The sequence below is a fragment of the Acartia tonsa genome, chromosome 2 (assembly GCF_053477335.1).
Source record: "Acartia tonsa isolate MP-2025a chromosome 2, ASM5347733v1, whole genome shotgun sequence".
NCBI classification, from domain to species: Eukaryota; Metazoa; Arthropoda; class Copepoda; order Calanoida; family Acartiidae; genus Acartia; species Acartia tonsa.
In genome coordinates, this window is record NC_137261.1 from 6,942,621 (window position 1) to 6,966,186 (window position 23,566).

The window sequence follows — 23,566 nt, forward strand, 5'->3', positions numbered from 1 at the left end:
ATCCAGAGCGGCTTCAAATCCAATTAATTTCCATTGGACTAGAACCGGTTGTGAGCCTTATTTAAAAATCATATTATTGAAAATGTTCCTGTTTTGTTGGACCGAAGGGCTTTCCGTTTATAAGGAATTGTATGCTTTAAAATAAAAATAAAAAAGAAATGAATCTTTATTTTTCCAATATCATTTGTGATGATTGTATAATGTTTATGTATCTATTTATTGTGAATTATCAAGAATAACATGCTTCAACTGTTATCAAAATAACAAAAATAATCTTATTCTTACAACATCTTTTTCTTGTAATGTATGGGAATATATTTCTGTATGGGAATTTATTATTGATAATAAAGATATTCTTTATACAGTGTGTTTTTTTTATGAGCACTTTTTTGAAAGCAATTTTACCCCACTTATAGTTATCAGAATTTAATGATTAATGGCTTATTTTCTTCGTTATTTAAGGGAAATTATGAAACAACCAAAAAAAATTACAGTTTTTGTTGAAAAAGTACAGTAAAGTTGAAAATTAAAAACTTAGGTGACAACATCTAAAAATGGTTTTAGCGCATTTTTCTTATGCTCAAAATTGGATTTTCAGTAGTCGACTTTGGGGGGCCAGTACTTTCTCCTTGATTGAGATATGGCCTTCAAACTTTGACCTATTCTAGTACATGTCCCCAATAGTATCTGTATAAATATATAGCTCTTTATCTCAACTTTGAAGCGTTTTGCAGCCATTCTTGCAAAAGGTAGAATATTTGAACATAAGAAAAATGCGCTAAAACCATTTTTAGATGTTGACACCTAAGTTTTTAATTTTCAACTTTACTGTACTTTTTCAACAAAAACTGTAATTTTTTTGGTTGTTTCATAATTTCCCTTAAAAAACGAAGAAAATAAGCCATTAATCATTAAATTCTGATAACTATAAGTGGGGTAAAATTGCTTTCAAAAAAGTGCTCATAAAAAAAACACACTGTAGAATGGAAAGCTTCCATGAATTGTTGTGTGCCCTTCCTTAACAAAAGGCTTGTTCAGATTCTTGGTTAAAGGCTCGGGTTAACAAAACTGATATCAATTTTATAAAATTTCTTTTAATATTCGCGGAAAATTGTCTGTAATTCGATGCTCTACATAAGAACCCAGTTCTAATCCAGCGGTAATTATTAGTTTTTAAAGCCATACTGGAAAAATATGTAAATAATTAGCAGTATATAAAAAAAGTTTAGAGAAAATAGGCTTTGCTTTCTTGGGAACAATTACCCTTGTCAAAATGTTGTCAATTTTGCAAATAAAACTATTGCAAATTCTCATGATGGTTCAAATTTCTATGGTATTTTGTTCACAATTGACATTTTAACAAAGTAAACAATGATAAAACTTTCTGTGGGTAAGACAGGAATTTTATAAAAACAATAAAGAAATGTCCAGTAAGATTAAAATTATTAATTTCCTCTTTAACTCTGATTTTGGAAAGAAACAAGGATGATTTTGTTGAATTGGGGTGGAGCCAATTAGATTTGAATTAAAACTTGGATTAATTATTCCAGTATGGCTCCGATCGATATCCACTTTTCAGCGGCTTTTTACGAAAATTCGAATAAAAATCATATAATACATACCAGTTTTGTTAGCACCGAAGAGCCGAAGGCCCGGGCTATAAAAACTGGTTTTAATCTTGTCATTTTTCATTTTAATGTCCGCGGAAAGTTGTCTACTATACAATGCGATAAATAACTACTCTTTCCTACAATATAAAAAAATCTGTATATCATCCAATTACTCCACCTTGTCCTTTCGTGATCGGGCATTTAACGTGCCGTCAAATCAACTTGCATTGAGGCTATGCTACTTAGAAATAGCGCCAAAATAATCTATAAAAGTAGCCGTATTATCAAAATTAATTAAATAATTGAGGTAAAGATTATTTGTAGTAAAATGTGTTCACAGTGGGTTAATATAACGTGGGAATACAGATTTAAGCATACAGAAACAGGGAAAACTCCCTGGCGACCACAAAACGGTTGGGAAATTAGCAAGTAAATCATAATATAAAGACTAGCAAACCACACTTTTAATTTTGCATCTGATATTATCGAAATCTTAAGCTTCAGACAAAAATTTTACTACTTTTTATAATACTAGCGGATTCGCCCCTAGCCTCGTATTTATTTAAAAGAAAAGAAAAAATTTTTTAAAAATTTGGGGGGGGGATTTTTTTTTTGGGGGGGAAGGGGTAGTACACCCAACGGTTTTAATTTTAGTTTTAATAAGAAATTTTTTTTATTTTTATTTTTTTTTTTTGGGGGGGGGGGTGGGGGTGTCCCACCACCAAAGAAAATAGTTATAAACCTTCCCGGGACCTATGAGAAGCTACCCTGTACACTTTGTATTATAGATAATATTACGTCTATCTGTCTTTTTCCAATTCATAAATGAGGAAACCATTAGAATAAAAATGTTTCTCGCTCGTTGAGTCCTATTTTCCAACACAAAGCATTTACTCCTTGTCCCCCTCTCTGGGTTTAACTACCATTGGATTGGATTCCCCGCAGGGGGCTTCCTAAATCTCTCTAGCCCACCCCCCTTCCCCCTCAGTCTAGGGATAAAGTTATCACTACTATTATAATGAAAGGATTTATTCTAGCAACTAATTAGTCTCAATTCATTTTTAGTGGCGCAGCTACCCTCTCGTTCGCTTGGTATGTAAGTGTTTTTAGTGTCAAAATATGAAATGTAAGTTGTTTTTATGCATACATAACATGTTTTTCATATATAAACATTAATAGTTGTTATTTAAACATTATTTTAATTAATCTCTGCAGATGCGCTATTTCTCATATTATTATCCGTGTTGTTTGTATACAAAACCCTTGTCGTGTAATCTTGTAAATATAATTGTCATAAAACTTAATAACATCTTAGTAGAGTAATATTATGGGAAAAATACAGAGCTGGAATTTTGTAAAGGCAAGAATTCAATTAACGAATGAAAATAAAGAAAAGTATTTTAAGAAGTAATGTGGCTTAAGCAATTTTGATTAAAATGAATAAATTAGATAATATTTTAAATTTTCCCATGTTTTTCCTTATGGAAAGAATTACATTTGAATATATTTAATTAAACTTTATTAATTTCAGATTTTGAAACTTTGAGCCGCTGTTTTTAGCGGTTAACAGCATTAGCTTATCTGCTAAAACTGTTTTCAGTGTTTTCACAACGTTTAAAACTAGACAAAATTGTATTTTTTATGATTAATTAGGTTAAGTAAAGAATAGAAAAGCCCTAGATGCTTCCCGCAGGGGCTAGAGAAATAAAATATGAATTAAGGTGGTTCGAGGGACTGTGTCATGTTGCTTCTCTATATGTAAACATAACGGTTCTTGTTTATCCTTCGTTCTCCATTTTGATTGAATTTAGGTTATTGAATTTAAGTTTCTTTTTTTTCTACGTATTTTCGTTCTTTCTCCTTGGAATACAGATCTCTTAGATGCTAGAAGCACAGCCGATAGTATAGTATAATACATATCTATTGAATTAATATATCAAAGGGTTTAATTTCAGATTGACCACCAAAATTGAAATTTTCTCTATATCTGTTTACATTATTTTGAAAAGGACAACAATTATAATAACAACTAATAAACATAATAAAGTATATACTATAAGATTTATTGCATATCTTTTAACAACAAATAATTTATTTGTATAATCCATTATTGCATTCAATTTTACACAGGGATCTAGGAATAGAACAATTGGTTTCAATTGGTTTGCTATTGGGGGAGGTTTTCCTAAACAAAATTTATTTCGGGGGAAGTTAAATAGCTTTAAAATGGTGTTGTTTTCTATCTTTTATTATTAGCAAAATTTTAAATAAAAAAAAATAATTTTTTTTCAAAGTTGTAAATGAATAAAAGTTCTTCTAATCAAAATATTGAAATTTTCTGGATATATCTTAATTTTGAAATCCTCTTCAGCTATAGGAAATTAATTTATTTTCCCTTTGTTCTATCCCTATCTTCCTGATATTACACAAATTGTATGTAATCTATTGACACTGGCAAATCCTGCCACCCAAGAGTTCATACACCTCAAATATCAGATGGTCACACAGCTTGCTACACTTTAGAATATCTTCCTCTTTCTCATTTGTAGATTTTCCCTCCGAGATTACTATTTTCTTAGAGGATTTTTTATTTTTACCTAGTAGTCGAACAACTGTTGATTTGGGAGTAGCTTCATTTTGTTTTATCTCCTCGTCTAAAAACATGAAAAAAAATTACCATAAAAATCAGAGCTCGGTAGCTGTAGCCACCATCAACCGCGTGGCTTTCAGTAATCAGAAGTCAATTAATTCAGCGTCCGGCTAAATTTGCCCCTCATGTAGATGCAGCCGCAACAGACCGCGCGCATTTAGGAAAGCTAGGCGGTTAACAGCTAAAAAGGGACAGGTAAAATAAAAGCAAAATAAAATATAAATATTCTTTTATGAGCTTATAACAATCCCTATTTGGAGGTAATTTTGTTTTGTGAGGATATTACCCCTTTTACCAAGTTTTTATTTAATTTATATTTTTAATCCCTTAACTATTACATTTAAATGGGGTTGGAAATATCTTCTGTAAACTATTTTTTTTTTTTTTGGGAGGGGGGGGGGGTGTAAACTCCCTTTAATCCCCCTAGACGTCCTAGCATGCAAACATACTACCAAAAATAAATATTTATACCTGATATAAAAAACTGTTTAGCTACAAAATCTTGCACGGGATCCCGTCTTGGCTTCGCGGGTTCTCTTGATAATGTATTTACTTCTATTTCATCAACAGATTTGTTTGCATCTTCATTTTCTTTCCTTTGCTCTGCAGAGTTTCTCACTGGATTCTTTTCTAATCTGAAATCTAAATCAGGACAATTATGTTAATAAGTAGGTTACAGGACAAAAGCCCCTCCCCCTCCTCTTTAATTTGAAATAAATTGAAAATAAGAAAAGTGTAAAATTATAGTTCACGTTTGTCTGTTTATTTCTTTGGGTCAGTTTAGGTTAGGCAATAATGGGTACTAGGTTTACCCGCAGGATTAGGGCAACGAAAATATAGGCCCTGCATGGGTTAATCATGGGAAAAACTACCCTCATCCTTTATTTCAAAATTAAGGGGGGGGGGGAGTGTTCTCAACCATCCACGTGTAAGGTAGAATATATAACATATATCTTTAGAATAGCTAAGCTATAAAAAAATGTATCATGAATATTTCTTGGAGGAGGATAGGATTATCTAAGACTTTTTATAGAATGACTATTTTATCCTATTTATTTATATTCATTTTTTATTTAACAAGGATGACAACATCCATAAAAGCGAAGCACTGAAACGGTAGGACAAACGGACATTAACACGTGAATAGTGTCAGAACTGAATAATCATAATATAAATTCATAAGGGTCAAAGCAAAATTGTAAGTAAATTTGTTAAAAAACTGCTTGATACAGGATAATGTTTATGGACATACTTACATTTTAAGGACTTAATTATAGAGTTGCTTCGCTTATTACATTATACTTTGTTGTCCCAGGAATCAATATACCAAAAATCAGATCAATCAGATGATTAGATTAAAATTTGTTGTTAAAAAAGTAAAAAATCAACATGTTTAAAATGGACGTACGGACATTTTGGTAATGATTATAGAGTTGCTACGCTTTCTAAATCGTACCTAACTATTAAAGGAATCACCATGCAAAATTTGAAATCGATAGGACAATTCTAACATGCCTAAATTAATAAAAAAAGCTATCCGTTACGGACGGACGGACGGACGTATGGACGGACCGACCCTAATTATAGAAAAGCTTCGCTTTTAACAAGGACGACAACATCTACACTACAAAGCAAAGATAAAAATATCAGACGTTAAAATTACATTAACAAACATTGAATGAAAGCTCTTTTTATTAAAAGCGAAGCTTTTCTATAATTAGGGTCGGTCCGTCCGTACGTCCGTCCGTCCGTAACGGATAGCTTTTTTCCGTTAATTTAGGCATGTTAGAATTGTTCTATCGATTTTAAACTTTGCATGGTGATTCCTGTAGAAGTTAGGTACGAGTTAGAAAGCGTAGCAACTCTATAATCATTACCAGAATGTCTGTACGTCCATTTTAAACATGTTGATTTTTTTTACATTTTTAACAACAAATTTGAATGTGACCTAATTATCCGATTGGTCTGATTGTTGGTTTACTGATTCCTGGGACAACAAAGTACAATATTATAAGTAACGCAACTCTATAATCAAGTCCTAAAAATGTAAGTATGTCCATAAACATTATCCTGTATCAAGCAGTTTTTCAACAAATTTACTTACGATTTTGCTTTGACTCTTTTTAAAAGCGAAGCTTTTCTATAATTAGGGTCGGTCCGTCCGTCCGTCCGTAACGGATAGCTTTTTTCGTTAATTTAGACATGTTAGAATTGTCCTATCGATTTCAAATTTTGCATGGTGATTCCTTTAGTAGTTAGGTACGATTTAGAAAGCGTAGCAACTCTATAATCATTACCAAAATGTCCGTACGTCCATTTTAAACATGTTGATTTTTTTTACTTTTTTAAATAGCTTTTATCGTTAATTTAGGTATGTTAGAATTGTCCTATCGATTTCAAATTTTGCATGGTGATTCCTGAAATATTAAGGTACGAGTTAGAAAGCGTAGCAACTCTATAATCATTACCAGAATGTCCGTACGTTCATTTTAAACATGTTGATTTTTCTTACATTTTTAACAACAAATTTGTATGTGACCTAATTATCCAATTGGTCTGATTGTTGGTTTACTGATTCCTGGGACAACAAAGTACAATATTATAAGCGAAGCAACTCTATAATCAAGTCCTAAAAATGTAAGTATGTCCATAATCATTATCCTGTATCAAGCAGTTTTTCAACAAATTTACTTAAATTTTGCTTTGACTGTTATACATTAGCATTCTGATTATTTAGTTCTGACATTATACAAGTGTTAATGTCCGTTTGTCCTACCGTTTCAGAGCTTCGCTTTTATGGATGTTGTCATCCTTGTTCATTTACATTCTGATTATTCAGTTCTGAGATTATACAAGTGTTAATGTCCGCTTGTCCTACCGTTTCAGAGCTTCGCTTTTATGGGTGTTGTCATCCTTGTTAATGAAATATTATTTCGAAATCAAAACAAACTTTTTATCTAAATATATCGCAAAATAGCCAAAAAGTTAACACTAAGATATTCTTTACGGTTAAATGAATGAATGGACTAACCCTAAATGTAGACAAGCTTCGCTGTTAAAAAGAATGGATCTTGTGCAGTTCACAGTAAAATGTTCCAAAAACATATATGGATTTTAAAGCTTGTAAGCTGCCAAACGACTGAACTTACATGTTAGGCCCGCAAATCGATAAGCAGCATGAGAAGGCTTATTTATAATCTAGAATAGCCCAATAATTATTGAGTAATGGTTATTCCGATAATTAAGCCTTCTTTCGTCTGCTAAATTTTAATGCGAACATAATATAAACGTTCAGCCGTTTGGCCGCTAGCGGTCATTAAAGGTCATAGATTTGACATTTTACCATGAACTGCACCTGATCCAAAAGATTTAAAATTAGAAATGTTGAATATTTTAATAAATTAATATTGAAGACAAGAGGAGAATTGAATAACTAAATTATAATTATTAGAAGCGATGTTTTTTATATCATTTTGGTTAAGTTAAAATCGTTCTATCGATTTCAAATCTTTCATGCGGATTTCCGTTATAATAAGGTATGTGCTTAAAATCGAAGCAACACTATGGTTTTAATTTTTATTTTAACACAACATTTTGTTAACGCGTTTACTGTGTTTTGTCATACCTTGTGAGAAAAAAGTATTAGATTGTCTGCCTAAACTTCTACTTGATTCAACATCTACACTAGTTTTCAAGGTCGGATTTGATCCCTGTAATCACGGTTACAATATCAGAGGTCAAGCCAATCGATATATATATTATTACATGGATGTTTCACCAAATTTTCATGTACTCTGATAAAGGGATGCTCGCAGCTGGCTAAGATAACGATACAACCCATCCATTTTGGAAGGGTGAGCCATTACAGTCAAAATGAATGAAAGATACAAATATTTTATGATTAGGTATGTGCTTGAGGCTTGAAATTCAATACTTTAATTGCTTTGAACTAAGTATAAAACTTTCATGAACAAGATGAATAACATCTATGAAAAGCGAAGAAATTCAAAGTAAAAAGAAAAGAAAGAATTGTTCATCTGAAATATAGTAATTCCGTGCCTGTGTTAAACTAGGTAGGAATGGCCGCCTAGATGTTGTTGGTACCAATGGTGGGGGTCGTGTAGCTGGAGGTCCTTGGGTGCTTGCCCCTGAGTTAGCATCTAAAATGAAACCTCAATATGAATTCTATAATCAATACTCAGGTCTGGAAATGGAAAAGTCATTTTTTTTCAATGAGGTATAACTTTTTAGTCTCAACTTATAGAGTTTGATCCAGAAATAGCCAAAAATTTGCAGTAAATCAATACACAGCTTATACCACAATAAACATAGGTAAGTTTAAGTATAAAGATTGATGGACGCTGCCCAAATAAGTGCAGCTAGACTGTAGTTTCACAAAGCAAACAGGCTGATGTTGGGTGCGGTTGATGGTGCCTGTTGCCGATAGTGGGCTAGTCTGAGATTGGCTGTTTATTGGTACCTTGTACTTGTAATACAAGTGTAAGAAAATCAAAGACTTTCATCAATTTTTTTATAACTATGCTTTTTTTATTTCTATTATTTTAAAAATATTTTTCTCTTTCTAAAAAATAAATAAAACAAAAAAAAATTAATCTTACTTGTATAAAACAGGATTTAGATTTACAGCTCATACCAATAACGAAATTAATTCGGAAGAAAATCACGAAACCTATACATGTTTTTTAGCTGTCGTTGGGGGGCAACACATCGTAAAATTAACGACCTCTCCATTTGCCCCCCAAATATTATTTTAGATTTATTTTGCTTGTTGGTTATACCTTATTCCTGGATTTAATATAGTTTTTCATTCAAATAAATTATGTTAAGTATATATATAACAGTAAATAGGTATATATATCCAATACATTTTCTTATTAGTTTTTTTATATTTAATAAATTAAATGGAGAAATCTAATTTTCATATTAATCAATTTTATTTGATGTTCTATTCATTCTTTAAGAAGATTTGTAAAGGAAAAGTTTCTATAAAATGGTTTTTACAGACATTTACTTCCAGAAGCTTTTAGATAAAATTATTTTTATTTTTTTCCTTTAATGACAATTTTTCTAAATTTTTATGAGATAGATTATTAACAAATTTGATGTTTTTCCACAAAGTACAGGTCGAATACTGAAATAACTTTTAACAATGTGGAGGGGGGGGGGGGGGTACCCCTATGACTTACTCCTGCAGGTAACCCTTACCTTGCAGGGCTTACAAATGCGGTGTCTTATCCCAGCGGGATTACCAATATCCAACATAACCTAACCTAAACTGACATCAAGTAATGAACAAACATACAAAAACATCCACCCTCTTATTTTCAATTAAGATAAAATAAAGGGCGAAGATGTATATTTGTGCTTAGCAAATTAACTTTGATGAACAAAGCCCAAAATCTTACCTTTGAATCTCTGGAAAATAGGCTGTGGAACGAGTGATTGTCTTGTAGTAGCAACTTCTTGCTGTGGTTCATCTCGTTGTTGTTGTTGCTGTGTGGTGGATTGTCTCTGTCTGGCTCGGTTGTTTATTATCAACTCTCTTCTCTGTTCAATAGCTTTACTTCTATATTTTAATTGATTGATAAATTTCACTTTGAAAATACTGATCAATAAGATATTGAAAGTTGGGTCACACAAACCACTCGTCTAATATCAAATATATTTGGCCCATTTTAAAAGGGTATGTGATTCTGACAAACAATACCAAATGAAAATTTCCTCATTATCCCCCTACCTTTTCCTCCCCTTTCTTACCCATTTCCCTTCAGGTAAATAAAAAAGTTTTACGCCAACTCTAAGCAAACAAAATATTGAATTTTCGGCAATTTCAAATGGAATTAATTGGCTGATTAGCAGCCCCCCAAAAAACTTGAGGTGAAAGAAGCAACTTTAAAACATTGATGGGCAATTCATTATCATACCACTACAGATCAATAAATGTAAGTTTTGAATAATTACCTGGCTGGAATAGAGTTTTCAGTTGCTGTATTAAATGATGGTGGTCTTGATGTATCAGGTGTTCTGAATGATGATCTTGATGTATCAGCTGTTCTGAATGATGATCTTGATGTATCAGCTGTACTGAATGATGATCTTCTTGATGAGTCATCTACACTGAATGAAGTCCTTTGTGGTGTTACTGATCCTCTACTGCCAAATCCAAAGCTGCTTTGTGTGGAACCTAATCAATCAAATGTCGATGAAAACAAATATGTTACTCTAAAATATACTAGCGGATGTGCCCCTAGTATATAAAAGCTCTGGATAGAATTAGAAAAAGCAGAAAAATCATCCTAATACTTAAATCTAAGTAATAAATACGTCTAAAACCCTGTCAGGACCTTTGTAAAGATTCCCAAAATTGAGAACTCAATCGGTTCAGTAGTTATTGAAATCTTAAGCCACAGACAAAAAACCTATTATATTAATTTAGATATCCAATAAAATGTTGTTTTTAGTTATCATGCATTTGCGTCTTTTTTTACGTTTATGTACAATTTCCAAAGGCTTTATTTATGGATATAACTTCTGTTCATGGCGAAACAGCAAATGACAAAAACAACTCTGTGGTTTAATCTTCCATGTCCTTACCTAATTCGTTTTGTGTTTCATCTTTTCCACTTTCATCAGATCCTGCTATCCGAATAAGATTTTGTAACACACTAGCCCTGAAAAGGGAATAATGAAACTCTTAAATTTATGTTTTTTTAGAAGGTCAGTCTGCAATACAAGATTATTACTATCCAAAAAAGCACAGCAGCAACTTAATATTATCGGTGCAGTGTAAAGCAGCCGGACTATCATATTTATGAGATTATGATAATTTAAACACAAATTTACTGGACTGTATAGTTTACAGTATTTGGATTCTTCGTAAAATTGCTGTATAGACAGACGGACCCACCTCTGTTATATAAAGTAGCAACGCTACAAGAAATATATGTAAAAATGATTAAGATGATACCTGCTTCTATCTCTTGAAAAATTATTAGCTCTACCTCTTCCTGAAGTTAAAAATATTATCAAATCCAATGCCTAATAGAAATGATTATTTTGTTTTATTTTTATAATTGGAAATATTTTTAAAAATTTATTTTTTTCAAATCCTCTTACAAAACTAACATAAAATTATGAAAAATAAAATGTTTATATATTCATATTTAAAAGAAATTAAATTGTGGAACATAAGGGCCAAAGACCCTGGCCATTTAAACTGGCGGTTTCCCAAAATAGATATAAACATTTCCTGGACCGATGAGAAGCTACACTGTAAATGAGAACCATGTCAAAAAGCGGTTAGAGATATTCTTTGCTAAAGCAAAAAAGCTTTCTACTTTTTATAATAAATTTTTTTATATGATATTTTGCTTCAGAAGTAATCCTAAAAGTTCACTTAATATCAAAATGCGTCCCTAAGATGCAAAGTCTAATCCGTCAAGTTGTTAATAAGAATCCAAGCTTAAACAGACTTAATATTAACATCCATGTTTTTACCTGTTTGTTCATTAGTTGTCAATGACTGCTGTCTTTGCAGCTGAGGGTCAATGGCTGCTTGCGCCTGTTGTGGGGGTAGCTGCGGTCCTATAGCAGCTTGTGGCTGCTGTGGTGGCAGTTGAGGGCCTATAAAAGAGCGCAAAGCTTCACGCTGCTGTGACGGCGGCAGCTGAGGTCCAATTGGAGCAGCTGCAAGCTGAGAACTAGTGGCAAGAGCTTGAGAATTAAAGAGCTGATTCGGGTCTGTTGAGAAAGCTGTAAAAGGTTGGGATGCCAGTTTTACTAGGGGAACAGGTTCTGGGTTATTTCTGGAGGCAAGGTCTAAAAACAAAAAAATAACATACAAGCAATAACATCAGGTGCAAACATTTAAATAGTATCATGAACTTATTCATCGTTTTATAAGTAAAAGGATAAAGACGGTAAAAAAAACAGTAAAAATAATCAATACCCAAAACTTGTTTGTTAAGTGTTCAATATCTCTACGCATAATTGGTTAATTAGATGTTACATGTTAAAAATCTTAAACTTTTAAATACTAACCTATTTGATTTTGCACAGGAATGTTATTTTGTCTCTGAATAGCTGCATTGTTTTGTCTTGTAACTGGTGGCTGCTGAACTGAGTTACTGCCTGTACGCCCTCTACCTAAATATTATTACGAGCTTTAAAAAACTGTATTATGGACGTATAGCAGACAATAGCTAATTATAGAGAAGACTCGCTATTCTTACCATCAAATAACTTCACTTTAGTTTAGTTGATCAACTTTATTGAATACACAAATAATAAAATATGCAATATTATATAACTGGTAAATGTATAATTATCCTGGGTTGGATTTATAAAGTAACTGTGGCGTCCGCACCATGCAAGATTCAAATACCAACTAGATCCCTTTGGCTTTGCATATATTTATTTGCAAGCCGCAGCTTGCAATATCATGACAGCTACCCCTTAAATCCTTAATCTTATTTAGCTGTCTGTTTATGTTAATAAAGAGGAGTAAAGCTTCTCTTTAATCAACACCACAAAACTAAACCAAGAAAATTCTTGTTACATGGATTAAATGCATGTAAAATAATGCATTTTTTAGCCTTGGTAACAAACCTATGTAGTTGATCTTAAGGTGCATTGTGTCAATTGAATTTAAAACACTGGCGAAATCAACGGATTTTTTTCAGTTACAGAAATAGTTTACTTAAAATTTACATAAGTAGGTTAATTTAAAACTATTTTGACAATCTAAGTGTTTTGTGTTAAGGCTTTCAGAGCAAAATTCTTATTTAATATGGATAGTTTACATCGTTATTAATGTTCATTATATATAAGTGATCCTTTTTTACAGCAATCTAACCAGCATACTATTACAAAATTTTATTTCAATAAAAATAATTTACCTCCGATAGCAAACTGGAATCCGAAGGATTGTGCAATAGCATCTATGTCGATATTTCCTGTCCCTAAAATATAACGTAACTATAATTATTTTTATATATCTTTACTAGCGGCTGCAACCCTAGCATCCTAGGGCTCTTTATTGAAATGGGTAGGGATTTTTAAAATAAAATAGCCCAAACCATCTCGGGACCTATGTAAAGCTTCCCTAAAATGTAAGACTTAATTTAATGGTTTTAAAACTATCAATTCATTAATCTATCATTAGTCTATTAATCTATCTATATGTCTGTTTATTTTTTTGTCTGTCTATCTATCGACACAATACAATCTGTCCCGATTTTGTATTACTTTTGCGGAACATGATTGCAGTTACGTCATATTTTTCTTTCCCGAAAAAGGGAAGGGGGGAAGAAAATCTCTTCAAAAGAGATGGGGAAAACCCCCTTTTCTCCCATCTCTTTTTTCTTCCCCCCTTCCCTTTTTTTTCTTTCCCCCTTCCCTTTTTCGGGAAAGAAAAATATGACGTAACTGCAATCGTGTTCCGCAAAAGTAATACAAAATCGGGACAGATTGTATTGTGTCCTATCTATCTTACTAATTCAAACCTGAAACAGCAGAGTTAGAATTTGAGGGAGCTTGATTAAAATTTCTTGGAGCTGGGTTTGGGACCAAGTTTCTGGCAGGTACATGATTACTAGGTGCCTGGGTTACCCTTAGATAAATGAAAATATTAAATAGCACTATTGATTTTAAAGCAGTAATGCAAAAGAAAATATTATGACTTTTTCAGTAAATGTAATGTTTTAAAACCAAGTTAAAATATCATAAAGAACCTCTGCAGCAAGCGTATTTGTTGCATAAGTGCTGTACTTTTGTATATTGATAAGTAGTGGGGAAGGGCATAAGGCTGTATTGAGAACAATTTTGAACGATACCTAACATCTTACTTATGAAGTAGCTAATAAAAAATATAACTGCAAAATCTGAAGAAAAAAATGTTTACCTTTGTTGATTTTGTTGAGGAAAAGCGTTCTTGAAATTTTGAGAGTTATCCTAAATTATACTTTTATAGAAAACCTTTTCTATTACATTTTTATAGTTTAGCAAGCAAATATAAGACGAAAAACGTCCGAATCATTAAAATAACAATCTAAAAATGGTTTGCCTCAAAAATGACTTTATTATTAACGCCATCGTAAAAAACGCCTCACCAAAACACAATGATAGATTAATTATTATAGATGGTGTTGAGAAATATGGATATTTCAATTTTGTTTAAAAATGGGGTTTTTACATGTTGATATATTTAAACATTAATGTTAAAATACTGAAAATATGTACATAGATTTAGCGCATTCTAAGATGAACTAGCGTTACAAAGTTAGGGAAGCTAAAGTTTATGAAGTGCAAGCTTTGTGTTAAAATACTTACAAAATTGAAAGATTGGATGGTGCCAGCAGGCAAGATACCAGAATTAAGGTTGGCCCTTGTTCCCCCAGCTGAGTTTAAACCATTATTTTGTCTCCCTATATCACCTAAAATATAAAAATTTAGATTATTTTATTTCTAATCAAGCAAATTACCTCCACCCCCTCAAAAAAAAGAGAAAAAAATCCCCTTCGATAAAAATACCTCATTTTTTTCACTTTATGTTTTTCAAAACTAAAATTGAAAGTGGAAAACTGCCCCCACCCCCCATTCTCCCTTATATGCTCTGGAGCCTCGCATCGCCACTTACTGATTAAGTATTGAAGTTTTAAAAATTTCCAACAATAAGGCTATTGAAAAAATCAGCCCAGAAATGAAAAGTTTTCCTCACAAATGCAAATAATTAATGACTCCTTTATTAGCCGTGTCTTTAAAAATATAAGAAATTAAAACTGAAACCTGAAGAAAATGTAGGCGCTCTATCGTTTAAAGTTGGCCGTCTATTTGGAACTATACAAAAAAAAGAATTTTTATAAAGTATTACATATACAAAAAGAAACACTAAACATCAATTTATAATAAAAAACTATTCTGTTATCAAACTCTCTACACATAAATACTTGAATGTTTAACGCACATGTATAACATATATTTAGCCAAAAAATTCGTTAGTTTAATTACAAACCATATTTATGCATATCACACCTTCCCTGAGTAAAAATTAGTTTTAAAAATAATTTAATTTGTTTATATTAAGAATTGGTTAAATAGAACTTGTGTCAAAATAAATCATAAAACAAATCCTAAACCATACAGTAGATATTCTTCAATAATGTTCAAATTTTTTCTCTCCATTTTTTGTGGGAAATGGTATTTAACTTTCTCGTATTCATTCGAATCCGGTGGATAGGAACCGGTTCTCATCCATACGAAAAAACTATGTCTAGCATCGTATTATATCCAGCTTTCTACGAATATAGAAATGTACAATCATAAGATTAAAACTAGTTATTTTAGCCGGTGACTTCGTCACCTCGGGGCTAAAAAACTAGTTTTAATCTCATAATTGTACATTCTATATCCGCGGAAAGCCGTTTATGATACGATGCGAGAAATAACTATTAAAACTTTTCATATATCTACAATAGTGTTTTTTAAGTTCCATTAGGAAGCATTGTTAAACCCAACTTTAGTTAAGACTATGTGTGACAACTGACCTGCAGGAGTCTGTCTGCCAAAGTCTGAGAATGTAGATGAGGGCGCTGCCGGGGAGAAGAAGGGTGTGGCTGCTGCAACATTTGATACAGCTGAGATAGACACACAGTGATACATAGATTAATATAATCAATATAATTATCACTTGGATGTTGCACCAGATTTTCCTGTACTCTAATAGAGTGATGCTTGCAGCTGGCTAATAACGATTTCTCCAACCCACCCCTATACCCAATCCCCGTTCCCTCCTACTGGATAAACGAGTCTATAAATGATGTCCATATCAGCAAGCTAAATTGATAACAAAGTTTCTCCTGTCAATCCTATATCCATTACTAGCGGCTACGCTCCAAGAGGTCTCTAGGGGCACTTGAGGAGAGATGAGTCGAATTTTATAACCCAATTTATTATTTTAGATTTTAAAAGAAAGATTTTTTAAAAAATGCTGGGGGGGATTTTTTTTCTAGGGGCGATTTCTCTTGGGAGGGTGGTGGTACCCTCCCCCGAAATAGTTATAAACCTTCCCGGTACCTATGAGAAGCTACCCTGTTAAGGAGAACCCGATCGGTTCAGCGGTTAGCGAGATCCTTCGGTACAAACACACAAACTCACAGACAAACAGACAGACTGTTACTTTAGTATAAGGACTAGCGGCTACGCCCCTAGAGGCCTCTAGGGGCACTTGAGGAGGAGAGAGTCGAATTTAATAATTCAATTTCTTATTTTAGATTTTAAAAGAAAAATTTTACGTTTGACGTTTATTTTTCGTTGAACTCTCTTTCTAAAATTGGGAAATTTTTTAAAAATTTAATTTCTCTAGGGAGGGTGGTGGTACCCTCCCCCAAAATAGTTATAAAACCTTCCCGGGACATAAGAGAATCTACCCTGTTAAGGAGAACCCGATCGGTTCAGCGGTTAGCGAGATCCTTTGGTACAAACATACAAACACACAAACACACAGACAAACATCCTGTTACTTTATTATAAGGATAAGGATTAATTTGGAGTAGGAATTGTTATAGGACATTTGATCTTTTTGAATGTTCTTGTAAATCATTTCTTGAATAAAAAGATTTGGTTTTGCTTTCCTAGATATAAACAATGTTATTTTTTTTAAAAAGGTGCTCAATCCATGGTATCCCTGTTTGTGAAGGTATTGAAATGTCCGGAGAAGGTTGGGAGGATGAGAATCCAAATTGTTTCAGTAAGGCATCAAAATTTCTCTTCTGTTCGGCAATTGTCTGAGAGAGGGCGACATCTAGCGTCAATAGAACTGTTACAGTCTAAAATAAATCAAAAGTAAATCAATTTAGAAATTTATAGAATATGATTTATCAATCCTTATACTTAAGTAACAGGATGTCTATCTGTTTGTGTGTCTGTGTGTTTGTACCGAAGGATTATTTAGTCCTTTGACACGAATTTTGAATGTGAATAATATTATCTTTATTATTAAACTGTAAGTTATCATGATCAATTGTATTGTTTGTTTGTGATTATACCATGTTATGTATATATAATTTTTTGTATGTGTCATAAAATAAATATTTCATTTCAAAAAAAAAAGGATCTCGCTAACCGCTGAAGGTTTATAACTATTTTAGGGGAGGGTACCACCACCCTCCCAAGAGAAATCACAATAAATCGAAATTTTTTCTTCTCGAATAGAGTCTCCTACGTAACATTGCAAAGTATCGTAGCAATTTGATAGAGACTCCTTCGCAACATTGCAAGGTATCGTATTATTTTTTAAAACAACAAACATTTAAAGTGCCACTAGAGGCCTCTAAGGGGCGTAGCCGCTAGTAATAATATAAATCAGAATAAAAAATCATTGGTTTCTATAGATCACTTAAAATAAAACACTGCAGACTTTGGTTTTGGAAGTGGCTTTATTAAAAGAAATACCGGCTCAGCTGTTTAAAAAATCTTAAGTGACCTTGAACAAAACACAAAGACAAACATCCAATTAGTAAATTTTTTCATTAAATTAACAAATTATTGCACTTTCAAAAAAATCAAATAGTACAATGGTGATGGTAGTGCGAATGGGGCGTTTGTCCAATATTATGGTATGGAGACCGCTCTTCTATGAGTACTACTGAAAACCTATTTTTACTGCAATACACATAGACATTCTCATCGTCGGTTCGTCTATTTAGAATGCTTATCCCTCTATTCCCACAAGTATAATACGAATTTGGTTGAGCTGGTGGAAGCTCAACAAAAGACCCACGCGAAGTATTAGATTGCTTTAATCTAAGAATAAATGGTTGGTTTTGATATTCGATCGGAATTATATAAGTATATTAAGTATTAAGGAAGGAAAATGTTTTTATAAAGTGTATTTATATTACAAGTGAATAAGTTAAGTATGAAAATATTTACAGGATAAGTGTTAAAGTAGTGTAGGACAGAAAAGTGCCCTAAGTCCCAAGCATTGAATTGTGCTAAGTGTTAGAATTCTAACATAAGGCCTAAGCTCAATTCATGCTAAGTACTAAGGGTCCTAAATTAAAACTACAATGCATGCCAAACAACTAAGTCATTACCTTTTAAAGCCAGAAGAGAACTTGATGGTAGGAGAGTCAATAAATAACTAACTTATTTTAAGAGATACATGCTATAACATCAGCTTATAATAAGAATCTTAGTGTTTGTCTGTTCAATAAAGTGTCTGTATGTTAACTTGTGACGTAAATCAGGCATGGTTGTAGGCATACATACTTGTACTAATTGGTTACATGATTACTTTAACAATAAACTAAATGTCTTTAATAAACATATAATATTAAGGAATCACATTCAATTTACCATGAATAGGCTAGCGTTACCCATATATACCCATATATGGTATTATATTGGTAAAGGTAGGCCTATGAATACATAAAAGGATACAAATAATGCCTTGGGCCTAGCTAAAGTAATTGTGTCTTGTGCCTGAATGTTACTTGATAATTACAGAGGCACGTCAATCAAATATTTAGATTCTACTCTTATATAGTGTTAACTTTATATTGAACATAGATAGATAATCTGGATGCGAAGCATTTCTGTAAAAGTCTTATATGTATGTTCAAAGAATTTGAAAATTGGGGATCGCATCTCCAGTGATTGGAATTTTAATGTCCATAGATCACAATTATAGGAAAATAAAAGTTGTGTCTCTGTGATTTATGATTTATTGCAATTCTTTTTATATATCTTAATTGCAAAAAAACATTACTTGTTGCAATAAAATATGTGCAGTTGCAGTTTGAAGAAACAAGTTATTTTTTATATTTTATTGCCTATTTTATGCCTGTAGGTGGGGTAAAAAGGTGTGTAAAATATGCTAGGGTCAAAAGTTTGAAAAGTTAATAACTTTTTAGCAAACTCTTTAAAGATGAACAAATCATTTTTTAAAAAGATAATGTTGTTACTTCATACATCTTAATATGTTTAATTTAGAATATTTTTAAACATATATTTTAAACAACCCATAATTATTACAAATAACAAGTACAAGTCTAGACAGCAATCTATCTATAAAGAGCATTTTTTAGTCATATTAATCGCCCGTAGAGTAATCACCAGCGCCAGACCAGGAATAAGGGAGCAGATGTAGAGGTCGTCAATGTGTTGACCTACAATGACAGCTAAAATTATGTATAAGATTTTTTCCCCGAATTAATTTCGTTGTTGGTATAAACTGGCGCCAGACTAACGGCTAGGCCCCTAGAGGCCTCAAGAGACACTTGAATGAAGAAATTGGGGGGCGGGGGGGGGGGGCGGCCCGGTTACTCTTACTATTAATTTTTAGTTAAAGTGATGATAGAAAGATCTTTCGCTACACACACACAAACACAGACAACATCCTGTTACTTTTATATAAGGATAATGCAAAGGATAATATTGAGAAAACAAGGATCCGGTTGTTTGGCCTTTACACTTAGGTATTTATAACCAAGAGCTGGAATTAGAATTCTGATAAACAGTTTGTATCAAGTTTCATAATTAAAATTGGACTTACTACTGAATCTTACTTAACTCTTTAAAACCTCCAAGTCTGTTTGGAAGATTTATGTAATTTTCATAATCTTTTTTTTTATGTATAACTTTAATTTTTATTATTTTTATTATCTAATTGTCTGGATATGTTGCGCTTGCTGGATTTTTTAGATTTCAACGGGGCCGATTTTTCATGGGAGGGTGGAAGTACTCTCCCCAAAAACAGTAATAAACCTTCCATGAACTATCAGAAGCTTCACTGTAAAAGAAAAGCATATATGTCCAGGCAAATAGCGAAATCTTAATCTATAGGCTCTAAGACTATTTGATTGCATGCACAGCAATAATAGTTAGTCTTAAATATGACCAAAGACGTCCAAGGGGGGGGGGGGGAGGGGTAAAGTGGGGATTACCCCCCCCCAAACGATTTTTTTTAATTTTACCCCCCCCCCCCCCCCATTTAAAATTTACTCTTACCCTGTAGCTTGGACGCCCCTAAATATGACTTTTAATATTTCTTTTTAGAGTCCTGTTTCCTATCAATGTTGAGAATAAAAGGCAGTGGTACTGATTTTCAAATTGCTTGACAACAACTTGTCATAAAAAAATTAAATGAGGTTTTCAGAAATGCTATCTAGATGACTTTTAGTAGCAAATCCACCCTATTATTCCAAATGTCAGAGTGTCTGACCTTCTGTCAGAGGAGGAAGCTTATTTTTTTTGGATGCTTGTTAAGATATATGACTTAATTTTGTCTGTGAAGATTTTTTATACAACTTTACTTAGACGGTCAGTCTCTTCGGTAATAATCTGAAGTACATTAGATTTCTGTATTAAAAATCAGCTGCTATTATAGTTTTGGGTAGATTCTCCTAATGAGCAAGTGCTCTACTTGGTCTGTCTTGTTTTGTTTAGATTTACATGTTTTTAATTTATTTTTTAACTTTCAAGTAAAAAGATGCACATGGCAACAAAGAAAACAGTAAAAAATTTAACATTAATGTTATCTTGTTAGATCAAATAATAAAATAGTAAAATATAAATTGAAGTGATCCATCCCTGTGGATAAATCAAATAACTATTTAAAAAAACACTACATATTGCAATCTGTAAGCTTTGTAACTGTCATATGCTTGCAGTAAATATCACTGTTAATCTGAATCAATAAAATGTTTTTCTAAAGCACAGTTCAAGTTTAACATGGAAGGCCTTGCACTATAGTTGCCATAGTTATGTTAATGTAAGTAGATATATTAATAAATTTAAGTGATTCTAATATTAACGTAATTTACTAAATATAACCAACTCACACTACATAAAATTAATCTGTTAATTACTGTTAATTAATCATAAAATATCAAAATAAAATAAACAGATTAATATATTTTTGTCCTAAAATCATAAAGCACCTGGCTTATATAATTCATCGTGTCATCATAAATGTAGCTTATCCTCCATCTATAATACAAAGTAGAACGATGTCTGTCTGTCTGTCTGTCTGTCTGTTTGTCTGTCTGTTTGTTTGTAGCGAAGGATCTCGCTTACCGCTGAACCGATCGGGTTCTCCTTAACAGGGTAGCTTCTCATAAGTTCCGGGAAGGTTTATAACTATTTTGGGGGAGGGTACCACCACCCTATCAGGAGAAATCGCCCCTAGAAAAAAATTATCCCTCCCGAAAAAGAGACTCCAACGAAACATAAACCAATTATTTCTGTAATTAGATATTTTAAATAAAAAAAACATTTAAAGTGCCACTAGAGGCCTCTAGGGGCGTAGCCGCTAGTCTTAATAATTGTAACAAGCTGATGATACTAGCAGCTGCGCCCCTATCGTCTAAACGCTGTATATTCAAAGGGTTAAGAGGGGACAAAAAAATAGCATCCAAGGAGACCTATGTGAAGAACTACTTTCTGTTCTATTTTTATTATTATACTTTAAGACCATTTTTTCATCTAACCGTCTCCCTATTATTGTTGACTTATTAATCACTAGCGGCTTCGCCCCTAGCCTTTAGGGGCTTTGCCCCAAGAGGTAAAAAAAATAATTACCTCTGGAGCTATGCCCTTACAAATTTAAATAATTTTAAAAAAATTAAGGGGGGATTTTTTCATTTTTGGGGGGGTTAAGGTGTCCCACCCTCCCAAGAAAATAGCCTAAAACCACCACAGGACCAGTAGGTATATTCCCTGAAGAGTAGAATCCGATCGGTTCAGTGGTTACCGAGATCTTAAGGGACGGACAGACAGACAGACGGACGGACGGACATACATCATTCTACTTTGTATTATAGATAATTACTGGTACGTAGAGAATTGATGAACAACACAACCTAATTACAGAAAAGCTAGGCTTCCAATAAATTCAATTGTGTTAAAGCCAAAAATAAAGCATCTGTCACAATTCGCCACACCTTTTTGCTACAATAATATTACAATTTATAAAAAAAAGTATTATAAGACATAGATGGTGACTGTTTATTACACCAGTCCCCAAGGTTTCATAATAACGTTTTCGAATTCGTTGGCTTAAAAAAATTGGGGACCTAATTGTTTGGTTCATTAAGTTGTGTGTCCAAACATTTCAACCTACAGAAGGGGTAATTTTGTGTATCATAATTGGAGATGGACGTCAATTTATCAATTATTGTCCCTTTAGATCCTCGCCGATTATACGATCATAGCTGCTTAAGGTTTAAGTAGGATGCTGTCTTTCTTTCTGTATATATTTACTAGCGGCTTCGCCCCTAGCCTCTAGGGGCTTTGCCCCAAGAGGTTTGATTAAACCAATTTTTCGTAATTTTGATTTTAAAAAATAAATCTAAAAAAAAATTTCTTTGGGGGGGGGAATTTTTTTATAGGGGGGGTAGTCGACCCCACTATTTTAATTTTAGTTTTAAAAAGAAAAAAAAAATTTTGGGGGGGTATTTTTAATTTTTTGAGGGGGTTGGGAGTGTCCCACCACCCAAGAAAATAGTTATAAACCTTCCCGGGACCTATGAGAAGCTACCCTGTAAAGGAGAACCTGATCGGTTCAGTGGTTAACGAGATTTTTCGCTACAAACAAACAAACAGACACACAGACAAACAAACAGACTGACATCGTACTACTTTGTATTATAGATATTTCTTACTTAATATCCCTAAAACTTAAAAAGACAATTCTTCTTTACTCATCAAGAAAGCAGAAGAAAGGGCTTCCTTTAAAATCATTTTACATTAAAAGCGTCACTTTGATCTGAGTGTTTTAAGTGTAATGTCTCACCAATTTGATTTCCAGTGTCCTTGTTAAAATAAAATATCTATTGATATGATCGAATAGGTTTAAATATTTTGCAAATTGCATATTTTTGTTAAAACTACAGTATTATGACCTTTGGCTGAATAAATTATTTGAAACTAGTTGAATCATGTAAATCTAAATACTTAAAGACTTAAAAATAGACTAAATGTCAACTGAACACGACGGGTTAAGAATATTTCCTCCCTCTCCCCCCGAAAAAAAATATTGAATTGTCAATATTTTTCTCTAATTTAACCACTCATTTAGTACACTTTTGGGGTAACCTTATCACTTAAAATATGTAACAATTTTACTTTTAAAATCAATTAATTAATGATAACGCTTTTAAGTGGTAAGTTGTGAGACTTACCCTTAGAAAGATCATTGTGTACTGCGTTGGTTTATAGCATTAAAAGTTTAGCTTCTAAGGGCATGTCATCAAAATTAACTCTGAAGCACGAGCTCTAGTTTAGG

General features: G+C 32.6%; 1 protein-coding gene across 1 annotated transcript; it reads right to left on the reverse strand.

Annotated features, from left to right (window-relative positions):
* Positions 1–3,648: 3,648 nt before the first annotated feature.
* Positions 3,649–23,566, reverse strand: LOC145335135 (uncharacterized). Its single transcript, XM_080180870.1, has 18 exons — positions 23,463–23,566; positions 16,964–17,105; positions 15,825–15,914; positions 15,067–15,117; positions 14,611–14,714; positions 14,183–14,232; positions 13,785–13,891; positions 13,179–13,241; positions 12,322–12,426; positions 11,779–12,099; positions 11,249–11,288; positions 10,876–10,952; positions 10,243–10,465; positions 9,687–9,847; positions 8,320–8,420; positions 7,886–7,970; positions 4,732–4,902; positions 3,649–4,264 (listed from the first exon to the last, which is right to left on the reverse strand). Exons 1-18 carry the CDS (start codon positions 23,475–23,477, stop codon positions 4,053–4,055), a joined length of 2,118 nt encoding a protein of 705 aa, XP_080036996.1. The 5' UTR covers positions 23,478–23,566; the 3' UTR covers positions 3,649–4,052.

What these genes read in the sequence shown, in the direction of transcription:
- LOC145335135 (XM_080180870.1), bottom strand. An exon ending in TGGCAGACAGACTCCTGCAG is followed by an intron (nt 15,118 to 15,824) that starts GTCAGTTGTCAC and finishes TTTTTTGTATAG; the next exon opens with TTCCAAATAGACGGCCAACT. An exon ending in TAATACTTTTTTCTCACAAG is followed by an intron (nt 4,903 to 7,885) that starts GTATGACAAAAC and finishes GTCCTGATTTAG; the next exon opens with ATTTCAGATTAGAAAAGAAT.